Source organism: Oncorhynchus tshawytscha, linkage group LG28 (genome assembly GCF_018296145.1).
Source record: "Oncorhynchus tshawytscha isolate Ot180627B linkage group LG28, Otsh_v2.0, whole genome shotgun sequence".
NCBI lineage: Eukaryota > Metazoa > Chordata > Actinopteri > Salmoniformes > Salmonidae > Oncorhynchus > Oncorhynchus tshawytscha.
This window is the reverse complement of record NC_056456.1, coordinates 19,215,392-19,235,195: the sequence shown is the minus strand read 5'-3', so window position 1 is coordinate 19,235,195 and position 19,804 is coordinate 19,215,392. Positions and strand designations below refer to the sequence as shown.

Genomic DNA, 19,804 nt, shown 5'->3' with positions numbered 1-19,804 from the left:
AGTGTCAAAACCGATCCCCTCTCTTTACCACTCACACTCTCTTGCGATTATATACACACACACACACACACACACAAAGGGGAGCAGATCACTTTAGAATCCTGTGTGTGGCTCCTGTCCTAAGCAGCAGTGCTTTTGTTTTATTGTGCTGCTGCTGGCTGCTTGGAGAGAGGCTGGTGATTAGGCCTGTATGATGGTAAAAACCTCTAGGGGCCTTGATCTACTAGCATTTAATCTCCATTGATTGGAGGAGCGGAGCCTCCCTCAAGAGGCCTGAGGCTGAACACCAAGGGCTATAGCACTAGGTCATACTAGATGGTTCGTTTAGCTCCGAATTCAGCCGCCACATACCTCCTGTCTACGGTCTGGCCCCTACATCCTCTCCTCCATTCACTGCCCCTGCTGTCTCACACCTGTCGAGAAACTTCATCAACTCTACACTCTCTGTTGATCAGTCAGCCATTCAAATGTCATATCGACAGCTTTTGGCATATGTTTGATGCTCTTGTCTTGTCCTCAGTAGATGAGGGAAGTCATTCACAATGTAGGCTACATATCCAATCACTGCTCCCAGACACGTTTACCAAATGTCCTTTCAGGCCTATGCATATGTGTATGTTTGGTGCTGGGCTATATGCTAGCTGTGGTGTTGCATAGGCTAGCTAAACATTGGCTTTGTGGGATCATGGCACGACAAGCCAATCTCCTCCTGGCCCACCTGCCACCCAGTGTAAAGTTAATTAAGGTTATTAAAATGAGCTGTGGATACCTGTCCAGATCCTTCTCATCCACTCATGGCTTAGCAGCAGGCTTATCATGAATCTAATGACAGACATACCGCCTACTGTCAGATCCATGGTGTGAACTCCAATTAAATCTGACACGATGATGGCTTTTCTGTGTAAAATAGAGCTGTGTGTGTGTGTGTGTGTGTGTGTCTACAATCGCTTCCTTCTGCAAGGAGACGAGGGGAATAAGGATTTGATAACAATCTGCAGTAAGGGTTCATGATGACAGTAATCAGCAGTAAGGGTTTGATAACGATAACACAAACCCCTCTGTAGTGTTTGTACGAAGGATACAAGGATGCTTGAAATGCTCGCTCATCTCGTAATTGACTCTGGGTGTTGAGGCCCAGATATGCTTGTTGTGAGCTGCACAGTCATCAGAGTTCAGACCTTGATATGCAGGTTGTCATGGTTACTCAACGTCCTTTCCGAGTAGAGAAATGCTCAGCAGGTGCATGTTGTGTGTTTGCTAGGGATGGGATCATTAGAGTGGTGATGCTGTGGGAACTTGTGAAATGTGACTGTTTGTAGTTTGTATTAAGCTGTCAGCAGGAATACAGAGGATAGGCGGGATGAGCTACCGGAGTATGTGTGTAAGAATGCATTGATGATTACAAATTTGATTGTAGCTACACGCAGTCCATTGTTTTCTAACGTTGCTTGGATTTCCAAGCAACCATTGCTTTCTTTGAGTGAGCACCACAGGCTCTGTTCTCCAGTTTACTTTTTTTGTGCAGCAGCTGGAGTTGAGAAACCTGAGGTGTTTAACAGACTGCAGCTCAGGTCTGTTAACCTCAGCCAATATTGAGTTTATAAAATCCTCCTATCTGGTGTTGGCCTAGATGGATGACTGTCTTTTCCATGAGGAAATTAGGGCTTTTTATGTGACAGATTCATGACTTAGTAATGGATTATTGGGTTACTTTGAGGGCACTTGGCTGGGAATCTGCACGTCTCAGTGGTTCGGTTCTGTGTGTGAGAGGGACAGCCACCGCAATCAAAGACTGCTAGCTAGGATTGACGTTACAAATCAAAGCTATGCGTCTTTGGCTGTTGGAACTAGGAGTGGGATTTGAAATAATGCCCAGTTAAAACTGACTCTGTTCACTGCCAATAAGCCTGCTGGGCATCTAATATTTCTGCCTGTATTAGCCCACTTTTTATTTCTCTCTCTGGCTCTCACTCTCTCGCTCACACATTCAATTTAATTTGCTTTATTGGCATGACGTAGCAATGTACATATTGCGAAGCGTACTTTGGAAATGATTAATTAGCAACAACCGCATAAAAAAAATACAAATCAAAATGTCACTAACAGGACAATCAGTAACAACCGTCTCTCTTTCTCGCTCTCTCTCCCCCTCTGTTTCTCTCTCTCTCCCTTCTTTTTGTCTAATTTTCACTCCATTAATGTTTAATTATGTCCATATCCTGTGATGAAAATGATGACTCCAATCTTTACCTACATAATATGTCATTTTTTAAGAGGCTGAGTCTGGACAAATGAACAGTTGATGGTGGTGGGTTTCAGGTTGGTCTCTCACTGCTATAATTCACTGTTTCTCTCCCAGGCATCTCAGTGGGAGCAGCTGCTGTGGATCAAGGGACTGATGAGGTGTCTATCAACAAGGACCTGGGCCAGTTACATCCAGGTTAGGTTCATAGCCTGCTTTGCTAGTCCATCAATGTATCAAGAATATTTGTTCTGCTCTTACTCAGCCTATAGTTCGTTCTCTACTTCTACTTTAATCCCCTCACAGCATAAAAGCGATCATTTTTTAAAATAGGCCTTTCACCATCTAAGGCAACTTCTCTTATGTGAAAATATTGGTTTAAATTCCAAATGGTACAGCCTTTGTCATCTGTTGGTTTTCATTATGATATTTTACTGACGGGTCGTGTGATGTCTATCTCTGTTCATTTCCTTAGAAATGCAACCAGCAGCGGAGACCCATGTTCCTTCAACAAAGAGTCCTGAGTCTCCCAGGCTGACCAAGCAGGAGCCTGAGAAACAACCCATGTCAGCCCAGGTGTCAAGAGAACCAGAGCAGCCACAGGATGTAACAGGACTGACCAAGCAGGAGCCTGAGAAACAACCCCTGCCAGCCCAGGTGTCAAGAGAGCCAGAGCAGCCACAGGATGTAACAGGAATGACCAATCAGGAGCCTGAGAAACAAGCCCTGCCAGCCCAGGTGTCAAGTGAGCCAGAGCAGCCACAGGATGTAACAGGACTGACCAAGACAGTAAAGACAGAACCTTCCTCTGAAAACAGGGCATTGAAACCCAGCACAGAGGACATCATGACCCCGCCCACCAACACCAAAGAACCAAGTACCGCCTCCGTAATCATCAAGGAAGAACCCATGGAGGTGTCGGCTTCTGATAATTCAGGAGTAGAACAAGTGGAAGGTCCTTCTAGTCTGGAGACCGCAATGAAGGCTAGGAGGGAGAGGAAAGGGGAACCTATGTCTGAGGCACTGGCTGGTGGGGCTTTGGAGGGGGCCTGTGCCTTGGAAGAGATGGACACCACCCCCGAGACTGAGAACAAGCCTAAACTCTCCCATCACAGTCCCCCCATCGAGGAGAAGCCTTACAAGACATCCATGGAAAGACTGGCAGAGATGGCTGCCTCCCCTACCCACTCCTCCCCTAGGACCATGGGGCCCTCTCCTAGGGAGCCTCCCCTCCACGCCCACCCTGCCCCAGGGGAACACAGCAGCAGCGTCCCCTCCACCACCGTCATACTTCTCACCCCTAAGATCGGCATGGGCAAGCCAGCCATCTCCAAGAGGAAGTTTTCCCCAGGCAGACCCAGGGTGAAGCAGGTAATGCTGGTGGGTGTTGGGTGCTCTTGTCTTAGATCCAAATCTTGACGTGTTATTCTTAGGGTTGTATCCCAGGGCTTCAATCTATTTCAGAATCTTTTTTTTGTGTGTAATATATGATGTATTATTTATGTATTATCTAGGCTTATGTCTTTTATTTTCAAAGAGAATCTAAAAAATCAAAGGTTGAAATCTCTGGAGAGGAACCATAATTGTGTGATCCTCTAGGTTGGTCATTCTGTGGTTGAGTGTGTTGAATGATGAGAGGAGGAGAAGCTTTCTGAGTGCTCTGCCCCAGAGCGGTGGATTGGCTATGATGTCAGTGGTTTGGAATATGATTAAAACGGGTGTTGCTGCTGCAGAGGACACTTAACCCAGAGAACTTGCCAGTTGTGGCAGTTGAGAACCGTTGAATCCTGTGTGTTTGATGTCGGGTTATTGGCCAAACTGTATCGTCAGCAGAGACCACGGCTGTTCTCACCCTCCCGCCTCAATTTTCACTTGGCCTGAATCCCAAATAGCCCATCCCCCCTCAATTTGCACGCTCGTGCTCACCGCCACCATATGCACAAGTGTTGAAAGTTGAGGGAGTGAAAATGATCAAGGGCGTAGGGGCTAATTAGACCCGCAGACAGCCACTGCGGCCTCCAGAGTGAAGTGCTATCCCAACACGCACCGTAGGTTTGGAGTCTGCACAACATCACACAAAAGAATTGAGAGGCATGACTAATCCTCTGACTCATGTTTGTTTGTGTCTGATTTTGAGTCTTGACAGGTTAAACAGGTGAAATAACCACTTCATTTGGGAGGTAGCCTAACTGTTGCTGAGGTTTATATCTTGTGCAACCATAGGGGGAATTTGTTCACTAGAATTTCATGCTCGTTTTATTATTACATTTGGAATTGCATCATACAAGTCGCCAGTGTGTCCCAAAGTTGATGCGTTTATTGATCCCCTCGCCACTTTATATACGTCACCCTCCGACTTTTGCCAACAACACGTGACAACGGGGGGCCCTCCGAACAAGTTTTTAGGGGTGAGAGGGCCTGGTTTGGGATTCACTGATGGTGAGTCTGAAGAATACTGATGGTGAGTCTGAAGAATAGTTAGTTTCCCACACTGCAGAATGAGAATTGAATATTAGTACGGCCTATTCCTTAGGCCATATGCAAACACCACCTACCAAGAACCTTACACACCATACCCCACCTCTACACTTTGCCTGTTCATTCTGATCCACTCTGTAAACACCCACCACCTTATGTACACACACTGCCCTATAGGAGCACCCTGCCATCATTTATAGACAATACTAACAGGCTACTTTATATACATCCCCATATGCAATCCCACAGTATAACTTCAAGCACGCTGTGTCACCTGTCCTAGACTAGTATCCAATTTCCATGGTATTCCAAGTACATGTTTTATGTGCTGAAGGCAGTCCCTCTCTGATGATGGCTACAAGCCTGTTCTCATTCTCCTTAGAATACCTTCATTAGGGCTTTGTTAACCCCCCCTCCCCCCCAAACACACTTTCATCAAGCCACTAATCAGAGACACAGTATGCGGGTTGGGTCAAATCCTAATAATACTGGGATATTAATCATACACATGGCTATGATATATTATGGATGAGGCTGAGGAGAGTTTAGCCTTGCAACATCGTGCTTTTCTCTCCAGATATATCCTATTGCTTAAATAAACGCTGTGTGTAGACAGACTAATTTGTTAGATCAGGCCTGGGGGAGATCAAATGTAGGCTATTTGAATAGAGTGGGATCCTGTGTAGTCCGATTTGGTGTCTTCAAGTCTTTGTGCTTCTGCCTCGGAAGAGCCATGCGCTATCAGTCGTGCAGTCCGACGCAACCAGGTGGTGTTTTGTCAACAAGCCAGCGATATGAGTGAGGCAGTGACATGCGGTTGCCATGGCAAGAGGATGCTGTGGTCTTTTGCTCCTCCCGTCCTGCTGCTGTTGCATGGTGCTGTTGCTTGTCTGAATTCAAGTTTGCTGCGCCGACTAACACGATTCTGCTTCACCTTTGCAAGCTCTCTCTGAACGTCTAGCTCGAAACAACACGCCTCAACTCGTATGCATGAAAGATATCTTGGATTGGCTTCAATATAGAAAGTATCATGTGCATCATAATATCCTGGCTTTTTGCCCCAAGTCAGAATGTATAACAGCATCATTATTAGCGCCATATCTCTTACTTTGGGTGTGTTGAATGGTCACAACAAGCTTCTTCAGCCACCAGCCTTTTAAACTCACTGCATCTGCCTGTTATGTTTTCATCTTTCTCTGGCTTTGTTTTTTAAGTTGCTGCATTTTGTCACCCTCCTTCTCCCCTCAATCCCTCCCTCTCTCACCCACCCAACCCGGCCCCCCTACCTGTACCTTAGGGCGCATGGCATGGGAGCCCCCATAGCAGTGTGAGCTCCCCCTCCTGGTCTCCAGACCAGCCAGAGGGGTGGAACGTCCCAAAGACCAGGCAGCTCTCGTCCGGCTGCGGCAGCCCTGCCTGGAGCATCAGAGTGGTAAATAACCGCGGCTCTCTCTGGGGACCAGACCTCCAGAACCACCACAGGGCCATGCCACAGCAGTCTTCTGCTTACCTTAGGCTATGTGAAGTGCACTGGCAGAGTGATGCTTGATGTCACTGTGTTATTGGTGGACTTTCACAATGAATCATTCAACTAACACTGTCACCAGAGGAGAGGAGACTGTGGTAAATTCACATTGACAGGCTAATAAGGGAACGGTGAATGAGAACCTGTAGTAGCCTAATACAACTCATCCTTATTAATGGCAAAATGTTAAACTTTTTATCCACTAGAGAGGATCTCTTGCTAGGCTTTGTACTTGTAATATTAACCCAATTCACAATGCTATATCTTGGCCTTCCTTTGCAGCCTGAGGCACAAGGTTTAACCTGTGTTTGTTTGTTGCCTGTTTGTTTAATTGTTTGTTTCGTTTGTCATACTTTTGTGGGTGAGTTTGGGGCGGGATGGAGATTTTTTTAAGTGGGCTGTGTGGGTGCTTAGGCCTGCCCAAGTGGATGCTGCAATCTGTCGCCATGGTGACATTAGTGTTACACACTGGCGCTAAGTGAGGTAGTAATTGCTGGGTCTTGGCATGCGTTTTGGGCAGGTTAAGCAGCACCATACTGTGTGTCAATCAGGTTGTCAGACCGCTGGGGGTTGTGAAGAGACTGGACTGGGGAATCAGGGAGGAGGGATTTGGGGGGGAAGATTCACAGAATGTAGACTCGTTTGACAGTCATGATTAGGCCCCAGCACCCACCACCACCGGAAAAGTGTTGACAGCATAATGGAGTTCAAATGGCCAGAATAACATTAGAGAGGTCCTCTGTCAACAGCCTGGACAGAGAGCCTGTACACTTGCTGTGTTGCAAAGGCTGTCTCTCATAGTGCTGAGCGATTTAACCAACATTTTGTTTAGTTTTAGTTTTTTAAACAACTAATTGGCCGATGTAGGTTCAATAATTTTTTATTACATGTATTTATTTTTTGTGAGCTCAATGCACGCATTGATCCAGCCTGAACTGTGCAATGTAGCAGGGCGTTGTTGTTTCCAATAGGCCAATATTCTACATAGTTTAGTGCATAAAATGTGTTAATTAACTACAATGACCATAGTCCATTGCACATCTACTTGTCCGGCCTGTGTGTCTTTTACACCTGCTACAGAAGAGACAGAAGAATGCATGATCGTGAGGGGATATTGAGAAACAACAGGAAAGTAATTCTGCTTTTGCAAGTTGATCAACTTGTAAATGGGGCGGCAGGGTAGCCTAGTGGTTAGAGCGTTGGACTAGTAACCGGAAGGTTGCAAGTTCAAACCCCCGAGCTGACAAGGTACAAATCTGTCGTTCTGCCCCTGAACAGGCAGTTAACCCACTGTTCCTAGGCTGTCATTGAAAATAAGAATTTGTTCTTAACTAAAATTAAATTTAAAAAACTCACTTTTGAGAAAATCATGTTCAATGTTTTAGTACTACTATTGGAGAGCCTTTCATTGTCTATACCAGGTATTTCCCCAGGGGTACGCGCAATTCCGTCGGGGGTACGCCAAATAAAAATGTGATTCACATTCCCAAACAGTACATTTATATTTTCCAATGGGGCTATACATTTGGGTGACTTTTTTTCTCTCTCGCCTGAGTAGCCTCGTTTCACTGCCAAAAATAAAATCAAACCATCTAGTGTTCAGCGAAATAACACAATGTCAAATACAGGTAGCCTAGTCAAATAATTAACATCCAATCACATTAACTGTTACTCTCTCGTGGGAATTCCACTAACGGTCCGTATGTAGCCAAACGTAGCTGCTGCTCATTCAGTTTGCTCCAAAATTGATAAAGGGTTCAAATAAGTAAGGCCCGTGTCCATAGAGATTCATACCAGCTCTACTGGTAGTACTGCTACTACCAGCAGTACTGCACCTGACGATGACACAAGTTGTTCTGCTTCCAGGAGCACATCCAATGACAGCATCAGTAATTCTACATTTGTTGCTAGCCCAGCTAGCATAGACGCTGACAGTTGTGAGTCTGATGCAGCCGAAGAGCTACTGCCCCCTTAACCGGGAAAGCACCGAACAACAGACAGGGTCATTGGACCATCAAAGAGGCGCAAATGTTTTGAGAGCTACATTGATTTGGGGTTCACTTATATTGGGAATAGTGCCTTTCCTCAGCCACAGTGTTATATGTGCAAAAGTACTATCTCACAACTCGATGAAACCTTCACTCTTGCGCAGACATTTAGAAACAAAACATGCCAATTTGAAAAATAAGTCACAGGAGTTTTTGAGTGACTGTTATATGTCCGTTAAGTTTATGGGGGGTCAATTAAGGAAGACTTCCCTCCTGCAAACCGCTGGAAACAAGGACAACAGGAGAGGATATTTTTAAAGTACTGGACAGCTTTGTGACATCAAATGGACTTTGGTGGTAAAGGTGTGTTGGTATCTGTACAATTACGTAGGTACTTTCCCGAAACTGATGACACAAACAACTGGATTTGTTATCTCTTTTATGTCCTGCCTCCAGTCCACTTACCGATATCTGAATAAGAGAGCCTCATCGAGATTGCAACAAGCGGTTCTGTGAAAAATGTAATTTAATCAGAAGCTACTGACAGATTTCTGGATTGGGCTGCGCTCAGTGTATCCTGCCTTGGCAAATTGCACTGTTTAGACACTGATGCCCTTTGCAACCACATACCTATGTGAGAGTGGATTCTCAGCCCTCACTAGCATGCAATCTAAATACAGGCACAGACTGTGGAAAATGAATTATACAACCCAACATTGCAGGGTTATGTGCATCCTTTCAAGCACACCCTTCTCATTAACCTGTGGTGAGTTATTCAAAATTATTGATTATTATTATTTGTGCCCTGGTCCTATAAGAGCTCATTGTCACTTCCAACGAGCTGGGTTGTGGCAACTCACACTCATTCTTATGTTTAATAAATGTATCGTATAGTGTGTGTGTGGCAAGGATGGCAAATAACATTTGAGAGTGCGCTGACCCTGGTGCTAGAGGGGTCATGCAGCTGGAGGTTGAATGTTTGAAGGGGTACGGGACTATAAAAAGTTGGGGAACCACTGGTCTATACCAATTCAGCATTGTTCATACCCTCTTAAGCCTTAGCCCCACCTATCTCTTTAAGTGTTGATCGGAACGTTCTTCACTAACATCTAAGACATCTGAGAGAGAACAGCTCATTGAACATTACTCGCCCAAGCAGAGCTGGTTATGTTATCCAGAGCATTGGTGACTGCAACTGTGCTGTCAGATTGTCCATTTGTAAATTCAGAGCATTTCGTGTTGAGGGCACACTGGACACTCTGGCCAATAAGTAGGGTTGATCCGAAAGCTCTGACCTCACAACGACAGTCAAGCACCCAAGCTAACTGGCTAACATTGGCTAGCTACTTCCAGACACATAATGAGAACACCCCACTCTGATCATTTTACTCCCTCTAGCAGAGCTGGTTCGGCTGTTTTCATGTTATCCAGAGCGTTTGTGACTAACTGTGCTGCTGGCAACAATTTAATCACGCTTTGTTGCGTTTACTTTGGCAGACCAATCCAAACTCCTCTCTTGGCATGTCCAGCCCACTCATTATCTCAGCCAATCATGACCAGCCTGAAGGTTGCTCACTTTTTCTGTGGCAAAACCAACTAGGCCCGTAATTTAACAATTTTGATATTTTGATATTAAGGCACATGAAAGTTCACATGTTAGAGGAGGCATTTCTGCCAATAAATGCATTTTGGTAAAAAAATTATAAAATTTGTTTTATGTCCAAACGGCTCGTCTGAATCAAGCTCGTCTGAATCAGGTTACAAATTGTGATTTTTTTTTTTTGTCAGACAGCATAGGTAGCAGCTCTACAGAGGTGAGATGACTTGGAATGAAATAATAAAGTCATCAAATAAAACAAATGAACTTAAATATTTTATCAAGGTAATGTGAATAAATGATGGTTAATAAGTGATAATCAATAATGAACAGTCACTACCACCATGGGACTTTTTAATTGTTTTATTCTGTGTTACGGCATCCAAACCACATTTATATAATCAAACCGAAAACGAACCGATCTCAAAAAGCACTAATCGCTCAGCACTAGTCTCTCAGAATGGTGCAGGAGAGATGATCCTATTACTGAGAAAGATGAACACGTCAAGGTGTCTTATTTGGAGAAATGGGTTTTGTGTTGTCACCGCTGGACTGCCTATGTACTGTTGAGTTGTGGAATGTGGAGACTGAAGGGGTACCCTACAAAGCAGGATCAATGAGTTAGCCAGCTAAATATTCTGAAGTAACTTTATTTTTAAGATAAGCTTAACATGGGCACGTTCTAATTGACTCAACAAACAATACATATACTGAACAAAAATATCAAAGCAACATGTAACAATTTCAACGATTTTACTGAGTTATAGTTCATATAAGGAATTCAGCTGAAATAAATTCATTAGGACCTAGTTTATGGATTTCACATGACTGGACTGGGGTGCAGCCAGGGGTGGGCCTGGGAGGGCATAGCCCACCCACAAAAGGGCTTTATTAGGGACAGAAATACTCCACAGTTTCAACAGCTGTCCGGGTGGCTCGTCTCACACGATCCCGCAGGTGAGGAAGCCAGATGTGGAAGTCCTCGACTGGCGTGGTTACACATGGTCTGTGGTTGTGAGGCTGGTTGAGTGTACTGCCAAATTCTCTAAAACGACGTAGGCGGCTGATGGTGTAGAAATTAACATTCACGTCTCTGGCAACAGTTCTGGTGGTCATTCCTGCAGTCAGCATGCCAATTGCACGCATCCTCAAAACTGCATGTTGTTGTCTGATAAAACTGCACATTTTAGAGTGGCCTTCTAATGCTCCCAGCACAAGGTTCACCGGTGTAATGATGCTATTTAATCAGCTTCTTGATATGCTACACCTGTCAGGTGGATGGATCATCTTGGCATTGGAGAAATTGTCACTAACAGTGATGTAAACAAATTTGTGCACATTTGAGAGAAATACATTTTTTTTAGTGCATATGGAACATTTCTGTGATTTTTAATTTAATTTTTTTTTTTTTTTTTTTCCTCCCCCGCTAATGAAACATGTGACCAACACTTTACATGTTGCATTTATATTTTTGTTCAGTATAGAAGTAGGGGCTATTTGGGACACAGCCAAGTTATCATAATAGGAAGAGGTTGAGGGGATGGACCGTCATTGAAAATAAGAATTTGTTCTTAACTGACTTGCCTAGTTAAATAAAGGTTAAAAAAATAAATAAAAATGAAACCATTTCATATCCGTGCGTAGGCTTTGCAATGTTCTACCTACCATCCAAGAAAACACCACTGAATGGGAAAGACATTACCTCTGTAAAGTAGACTAAGCTGCTGTTCCTGTTACCTCACTAGATACCAGCAGCCTCATAGCTCAACAGCTCTACAGTGGGTGGAGGAGAAGAAGTCCCCTATGGCAAACTTTTTAATTAAGCTGACTTCATCGATCACAGTCTAGCAAGTGAGGACCTGTGTGTGTTTTTCTGTATCTGACTGTGAACACGACTCTTGCGAGTGTTTTTGTGTGTGTTTCTGTGTGTGATCCGGTGTGTGTTGAGAAGGAGTCCTGAGGTGTGTGTTTCTGTTGCAGGGTCGTGGGTCAGGCTTCCCCGGGAGGAGGCGACCCAGAGGGGCTGGTCTGTCGGGCAGAGGGGGTCGGGGCCGAGCGAGAGGGAAGAATGGAGCCAGTCCCACAGTCAACCCTGGGGTAGGCTATATCACCTGTCAACCTGATCTCTTTTAGTTCAAACTAATCCATTACAATTAACTGAAAGACTGTTTTATTACTAGTGTTGGGAGGCAAAATTGACAGTTACATATCGCAATATTATTTTGGATGTTATTAATGCTGGGGCTCCCGAGTGGCGCAGCGCCTAAGACACTGCATCTCAGTGCTAGAGGCGTCACTGCAGTCCCTGGTTCAAATCCAGGATGCATCACATCCGGCCATGATTGGGAGTCCCATAGGGCGGCGCACAATTGGCCCAGTGCCATCTGGGTTTGGCCGGAGTAGACTGTCATTGTAAATAAGAATTTGTTCTTAACTGACTTACCTGGCTAAATGGAGGTTAAATAAAACATTTTATAAAAATACTTTGGCTCCAAGTATCGGTTTTCTGGGTAGCATTAGCTAGCGCTAGTCGGCTGTACCTGCGCTAGAACTTCGGTATTTTTCATCCTATAGCTTGTTCGCCATCTTAAAAAATAAATAGTGAGCCAACAGCACTTTTATAGTGTTTTCAGCACTTTTATTTTCATGACTGATCTAAACAAATGTTCTAATGCCCTCTCCTGTCTCTGCTGCAGACATATACTAAGCAATATGTATATCGTATCGTGAGGTCCCTGGCAATTCCCAGCCTCATTTATTACCCATATACCTCCTAGTTTTCCTGGTGTATTGTAAACAGTAATCATATGTTGTGGATAGATTATTTGCTGCAGCACAAAAACAGACTCACCCAGTGGCCAAGTTACTCCATACCACAGCGTGACACAACATTCGTGTCAGAGGCAAATGCTAATCAATAATCCTATCCAGGCAATCTCTTGTAATGCTGACAACTTCACATGCTGTAAAATAATCTGTAAGAATTTATGCCATAAACAGAGATGCATACCTCTGCAATATTGGTTTAGAGACAGAGAAACACTTCACTTTCATGTAGGGAATATCACAGGACTCAATCCTATCTAATGCTGTGTTTGTGCTCATGCTTCATAACATACAGGTCACCACCATGGAATCACCATACCAGGTGAAGGAGGAAGAGGAGAATGCCATGCACAACACTGTGGTCATATTCTCCAGCAACGACAGCTTCACATTGAAACAGGTGGGCATCTGTTTGTGTACAAATGATACATTTCCTGTACCTCTATTATTCGATTAGTTTCTTTTACCATATCACAGTTCAACTTTGATTCTCTAGTATCATGTGTAAACTCCATTTATTTCCCCTCTCTCAGGACATGTGTGTGGTGTGTGGGAGTTTTGGGCTGGGTGCAGAGGGCCGTCTTCTGGCCTGTGCCCAGTGTGGGCAGTGCTACCACCCCTTCTGTGTTGGCATCAAGGTAAGTACCCCGTCCTTTACAGTGGCATTTTCTCTGAGATCTTACTGACGATTCTGATACTACATACGAATAGGAAACGTGGGAACCCCACAGATGACTGGCCTTAGGGTTAATCATCTATTGATTTCAAAGATTTTAACCTGGCTATGACTGACTGACTCAGTATGTGAGTGTCAACTGGATTAAACGGGCCATATAAACTCTAATCACAGGAAGCTCAGCTCAAGTTGATTCCATCCTTATCTCTTAATGCTGCCAATTACTGCAAACAAAACTCTTTAGTGTAGCTCGGCAGCACAGTGATATATCAATGTCCTTTACTATGGGATCTTCTTAAAGAGATAAGCACACGCAATTTGGACTTTTGCCAATATACTCTCACACCACATCTGACCTTGTCCTCTCCTTCCAGATCACCAAGGTGGTGTTGAATAAAGGCTGGCGCTGTCTGGAGTGTACAGTGTGTGAGGCGTGTGGCCAGGCCACCGACCCGGGCCGTCTGCTGCTGTGTGACGACTGTGACATCAGCTATCACACCTACTGCCTGGACCCTCCACTGCAGAACGTTCCCAAGGACAGCTGGAAGTGCAAATGGTGTGTAGCTGACTCATCTGTCCATCCCCTCAACCTCTTCCTATTATGATAACGTGGCTGTGTCCCAAATAGCCCCTTATTCCGTATATAGTATAACGTCAATATTTGATGTATCTAAGCAAGAAGTCAACGTACCAACTAGATGTCGACCGATTAATCGGAATGACCGATTAATTAGGGCCGATTAATTGGGTCCGATTTCAGGTTTTCTTAACCTGTAGTGACGCCCAGCCCGTGAACGGGACCGTTATCATCATCTGTCACTAATTAGCATAACGCAACGGACATAAATCTTCCTAGAAAATCTTCCTATTCATGAAAATCACAAGTGAAATATATTGGAACACAGCTTAGCCTTTTGTTAATCACCCTGTCATCTCAGATTTTCAAAATATGCTTTACAGCCAACGCTAGACAAGCAGTTGTGTAAGTTTATCATAGCATAGCATTATGCCTTGCTAGCAGCAGGCAAACTTGTCACGGAAATCAGAAAAGCAATCAAATTAAATCGTTTACCTTTGATGAACTTCGGACTCCCAGGTAGATAGCCAAAGTTCATTTTTTCCCAAAATATTATTTTTGTAGGCGAAATAGCTCCGTTTGTTCTTCACATTTGGCTGAGAAATCACCAGGAAATTGCGGTCACCACAATGCCAAAAAATATTCCAAATTAGCTCCATAATATCAACAGAAACATGTCAAACGTTGTTTAGAATCCATCCTCAAGGTGTTTTTCTAATATCTATTCGATATTATATCCGTCGGGACAATTCCTTCTTCTCTAGGACCGATTGGAGTAATGGCTACCTCTGCACTTTACGCGAGAATCTCTCTCGGAGCCACCATGTGACCACTTACGCAATGTGCCCCCATACAGTTATTCTTCAACAGAAATGCGCAAAACTACGGCACAATGCTGTAGACACCTTGGGGAATACGTAGAAAGCGTAAGCTCGTTGATGGTACATTCACAGCCATATAGGGAGTCATTGGAACGCAGCGCTTTCAAAACCTGGGGCACTTCCGGATTGGATTTTTCTCAGGCTTTCGCCTGCAACATCAGTTCTATTATACTCACAGACAATATCTTTACAGTTTTGGAAACGTTAGTGTTTTCTATCCAAAGCTGTCAATTATATGCATGTTCTAGCATCTTTTCCTGACAAAATATCCCGTTTTAAAACGGGAATGTTTTTTTTCCAAAAATTAGAATACTGCCCCCTAACACAATCGGTAGTCAGCATTTTTGGAGACCGATCATGGCCGATTACATTGCACTCCATGAGGAGACTGCGCGGCAGGCTGACTACCTGTTATGCGAGTGCAGGAGCCAAGGTCAGGTGCTAGCTAGCATTAAACGTATCTTATAAAAAACAATCCATCTTAACATAATCACTAGTTCACTACACGTGGTTGATGATATTACTAGTTTATCTAGCTTATCCTGCGTTGCATATAATCGATGTGGTGCCTGTTAATTTATCATTGAATCACAGGCTACTTCGCCAAACAGGTGATTTAACAAGCGCATTCGTGAAGAAAGCACTGTCGTTGCACCAATGTGTACCTAACTATATACACCAACGCCTTTCTTAAAATCAATACACAAGTATATATTTTAAACCTGCATGTTTAGTTAATATTGCCTGCTAACATGAATTTCTTTTAAATAGGGAAATTGTCACTTCTCTTGCGTTCCGTGCAAACGGAGTCAGGGTATATGCAGCAGTTTGAGCCGCCTGGCTCTTTGCGAACTGTGTGAAGACTATTTCTTCCTAACAAAGACAGCCAACTTCGCCAAACGGGGGATGATTTAACAAAAGCGCATTTGCAATTGTTGCACGAATGTACCTAACCATAAACATCAAGGCCTTTCTTAAAATCAATACACAAAATTATATATTTTTAAACCTGATATTTAGTTAAAAGAAATTCATGTTACCAGGCAATATTAAACTATTGAAATTGTCACTTCTCTTGCGTTCATTGCACGCAGTGTCAGGGTATATGCAACAGTTTAGGCCGCCTGGCTCGTTGCGAACTAATTTGCCAGAATTTTACGTAATTATGACAACATTGAAGGTTGTGCAATGTAACAGCAATATTTAGACTATGGATGCCACCCATTAGATAAAATACGGAACGGTTCCGTATTTCACTGAAAGAATAAACCTTTTGTTTTCAAAATGATAGTTTCCGGATTTGACCATATTAATGACGTAAGGCTCGTATTCCTGTGTGTTATTATATTATAATTAAGTCTATGATTTGATAGAGCAGTCTGACTGAGTGGTGGTAGGCAGCAGCAGGCTCGTAAGCATTCATTCAAACAGCACTTTACTGCGTTTTGCCAGCAGCTCTTCACAATGCGTAAAAGCATTGCACTGTTTGACTTCAAGCCTATCAACTCGCAAGATTAGGCTGGCAATACTAAAGTACTTATTAGAACATCCAATAGTCAAAGGTATATGAATTACAAATGGTATAGAGAGAAATAGTCCTATAATAACTACAACCTAAAACTTCTTAACTGGGAAAATTGAAGACTCATGTTAAAAGGAACCACCAGCTTTCATATGTTCTCATGTTCTGAGCAAGGAACTTAAATGTTTTTTTACATGGCACATATTGTACTTTTACTTTCTTCTCCAACACTTTGTTTTTGCATTATTTAAACCAAATTGAACATTTCATTATTTGAGACTAAATTGATTTTATTGGTGTGTTATATTAAGTTAAAATAAGTGTTCATTTTTCATTCAGTATTGTTGTAATTGTCAAATCTTTACAAATATATATATATACAAATCGGCTGATTAATCGATATCGCCTTTTTTTGGTCCTCCAATAATTGGTATCGACGTTGAAAAATCATAATCTGTCGACCTCTAGTACCACCAACAACAACTTATTTGCCGTCTCCTCACACAAAAAAAAACTATCCCTTTTCTCCATGAATGACCTAGTTCATTATTTCTCAATGTCCTGTACTGTACTTAATGTACATCCACCTAAATGTACTCAGCTATTCATTGACACCTGTCCTCATTCCTTTTCCCCTCTCCTGTTTCCTCCTGCAGGTGTGTGTCCTGTACCCAGTGTGGTGCCACCTCGCCAGGCCTGAGGTGTGAGTGGCAGAATAATTACACCCAGTGCGCCCCCTGTGGCAGCCTGGCGACGTGCCCCTTCTGTCTCCAGGACTACAGCGAGGGAGAGATCGTGGTGCAGTGCCGCCAATGCGACAGGTGGGCATTGCTACAGTACTAGCTAAGCCTGCCGTAACCTATATTTATTGTCTGTTATTTTGAATCATGGTAACCGAAACCCCAACCCCTTCTCTTTCCTCTCCGATAGGTGGATACATAGTTCCTGCCAGGGTCTCCATTCAGAGGAGGATGTGGAAAAAGCAGCAGACAGCAGCTTTGACTGCACCATGTGCCGAGTCCACAAGGCCTCCAAGGGTAAGTAAGCACTACATACAGTATAGCCTTCTGAGTCCTTGCAACTGTATCTGACCCTCTCAGGCATCTCGTGTATTGCAGCCAATTACTCATTGGCTTTTGTGTGTCCTCACTGCATCCACAGCGCCTGTGTCCAAGGCCAGAGAGTCCATTGAACCGGCAGTTATGACGCAGATTCTCACAAAAGCTAAAGACATGGGTAAGAACAATGTCTGCTTTTGGTATTTATTTATTTAATAAAACAAATATATTCACTACAGTTCAAAAGTTTGGGGTCACTTAGAAATGTCCTTGTACACAGTGTTGTACAAGATCTTCAGTTTCTTGAATTTCTCCCCTTCATTTCTCAGAACAAGAGTAGATTGAAGAGTTTCAGAAAAACTTTTTTGGTTCTGGTCATTTTGAGCCTGTAATCAAAACCACACATGCTGATGCTCCAGATACTCAACTAGTCTAAAGAAGGCCAGTTGTATTGCTTCTTTAATCAGCACACAGTTTTCAGCTGTGCTAACATAATTGCAAACGGTTTTCTAATGATCAATTAGCCTTTTAAAATGAAACTTGGATTAGCTAACAACGGTGGCTGATAATGGGCCTCTGTATGCCTTTCCAGCTACAATTGTCATTTACAACATTAACACTATTTCTGATCAATTTCGTGTTATTTTAATGGACAAAAAATGTTGCTTTTATTTTCTTCAAAAATGACATTTCTATGTGACCCCAAACATTTGAACGGTAGTGTATCAGCTTTAATATTGCAAATAGATTGTGGCTTCTATCAATGTAATTGTCTGCATAATTTACAATCCCCCATATATTCCCCCATATATATTTTTTATAAATAGATATTTTGTATATATTTTAAAAAATATATATATTTATCTTTTTCTTCCCCTTTTATTATTTTCCCCTAATCCTACCACCCCTCACCTAATTGGAGTAAACTAATGGACGACAACACTTAGGCGTCTACTTCCAGCTTATACATACTATATACATTTTACCGCCACAGTATATTTCAGTCCCACCCTTCAGCTCCCCTCAACCCCTCCCATCTATCGCTGAAGACCATCCAGTAGTATTTGTTCTGTCTGGAGATTGAGACTATTCTTCTTCTCTGAGATGCCTTCTAACTCTTTGACTTAATGAAACCTTGTTTTAATCCCATTGAACAGTACTGTACATTCCACACATTCCAGTTCATCTAGGATGTTCAAACAGCACCATAACCTTGTGGAGGGTGTGTGTGTGTCTCTTTCAGACTTGGTCAGGACGTACACTCAGGATGGCGTGTGTCTGACAGAGTCAGGCTTGTCTCAGCTCAAGAGCCTGACGGCACCTGCGTCGCGGCGTAGGAAACCCAAGCCCAAGCTGAAGCTGAAGATCATCAACCAGAACAGTGTTGCAGTGCTGCAGGCCCCCCTGGACCTGCTGTCAGAACACTCCCGGGACGAGGACATGGAGGACCACAGAGGTGCATGTCTTTAAATAAGAATGTGTTCTTAACCTATATTTAAGCAGGGAAGTCCGTTAACTGACCTAAATACAACAAGCCTGTTAGAAAACACTATGGGATAGTTTCCCAGGGCACAGATTAAGACCCTCTGAAACGGCAATTGTCCTTCACGTTCCTAAATTCCAATGACGCTGACAGCAGACGGTTAGGTGGTGGCGTAGAGTTGTGGAGCTAAATTCCACAAATGGAAAAATCCACAATTTCAATTAGGCTAATCTCTTGAAGTTGACTGGAGTTGAAATGGAATTGACCCTGTGTGTTGTAGTTTGGGGGTAGAGTGGTCTGTTAGTCTGTTCTGCAGACTGGCTGTCTCCTTATCACCTCTCTCTCTCTCTCTGTCTCTAAGAGCTTTAGTAGTAAACATTACACTCACAAAAACTTTCTCAATAGCAAGGCTATGCTCACTGACTCATACATATTCAAAGCTTTCCTTAAGTTTGTGTCAGTCATAGTGGTCAGGTATTCTGCCACTGTGTACTCTCTGTTTAGGGCTAAATAGCATTCTAGTTAGATTTTTTTTATTCTTTCCAATGTTCAAGTAATTATCTTTTTGTTTTCGCATGAATTGTGTTGTTGTGCTGGTGCTCTGTTGGGTGTGTTTGTGAACAGAGCCCCAGGACCAGCTTGCTTAGGGGACTCTTCTCCAGGTTCATCTTTCTTTAGGTGATGGGTTTGTTATGGAAGGTTTGGGAATCGCTTCCTTTTAGGTGGTTATAGAATTTAACGTCTCTTTTCTGGATTTTGATCATTCATGGGTATCGGCCTAATTCTGCTCTGTATGGATTATTTGGTGCTTTACATTATACACTGAGGATATTTTTGCAGAATTCTGCATGCAGTCTCTCAATTTGGTGTTTGTTCCATTTTATTAATTATTTGTTGGTGAGCGGATCCCAGACCTCACAACCATAAAGTGCAATGGGTTCTATAACTTAT

At 43.2% G+C, this 19,804-nt stretch overlaps 1 protein-coding gene across 6 annotated transcripts in view; it reads left to right on the top strand.

Moving 5' to 3' along the window:
• The window catches only part of LOC112226861 (histone-lysine N-methyltransferase 2C), a 131,314-nt gene that overhangs the window by 46,091 nt on the left and 65,419 nt on the right, over positions 1 to 19,804 (top strand). For 5 of the 6 annotated variants that reach the window (XM_024391487.2, XM_024391488.2, XM_024391490.2 and 2 more), the window contains exons 12-22: positions 2,360 to 2,440; positions 2,718 to 3,613; positions 6,018 to 6,152; positions 11,811 to 11,927; positions 12,952 to 13,056; positions 13,190 to 13,294; positions 13,707 to 13,888; positions 16,969 to 17,133; positions 17,243 to 17,349; positions 17,474 to 17,548; positions 18,614 to 18,826. In XM_024391487.2, the coding sequence (XP_024247255.2) occupies positions 2,360 to 2,440; positions 2,718 to 3,613; positions 6,018 to 6,152; positions 11,811 to 11,927; positions 12,952 to 13,056; positions 13,190 to 13,294; positions 13,707 to 13,888; positions 16,969 to 17,133; positions 17,243 to 17,349; positions 17,474 to 17,548; positions 18,614 to 18,826 (2,181 nt within the window). The remainder of the gene's footprint in view (positions 1 to 2,359; positions 2,441 to 2,717; positions 3,614 to 6,017; positions 6,153 to 11,810; positions 11,928 to 12,951; positions 13,057 to 13,189; positions 13,295 to 13,706; positions 13,889 to 16,968; positions 17,134 to 17,242; positions 17,350 to 17,473; positions 17,549 to 18,613; positions 18,827 to 19,804) is intronic. The other variant, XM_024391491.2, reaches the window with a different exon arrangement.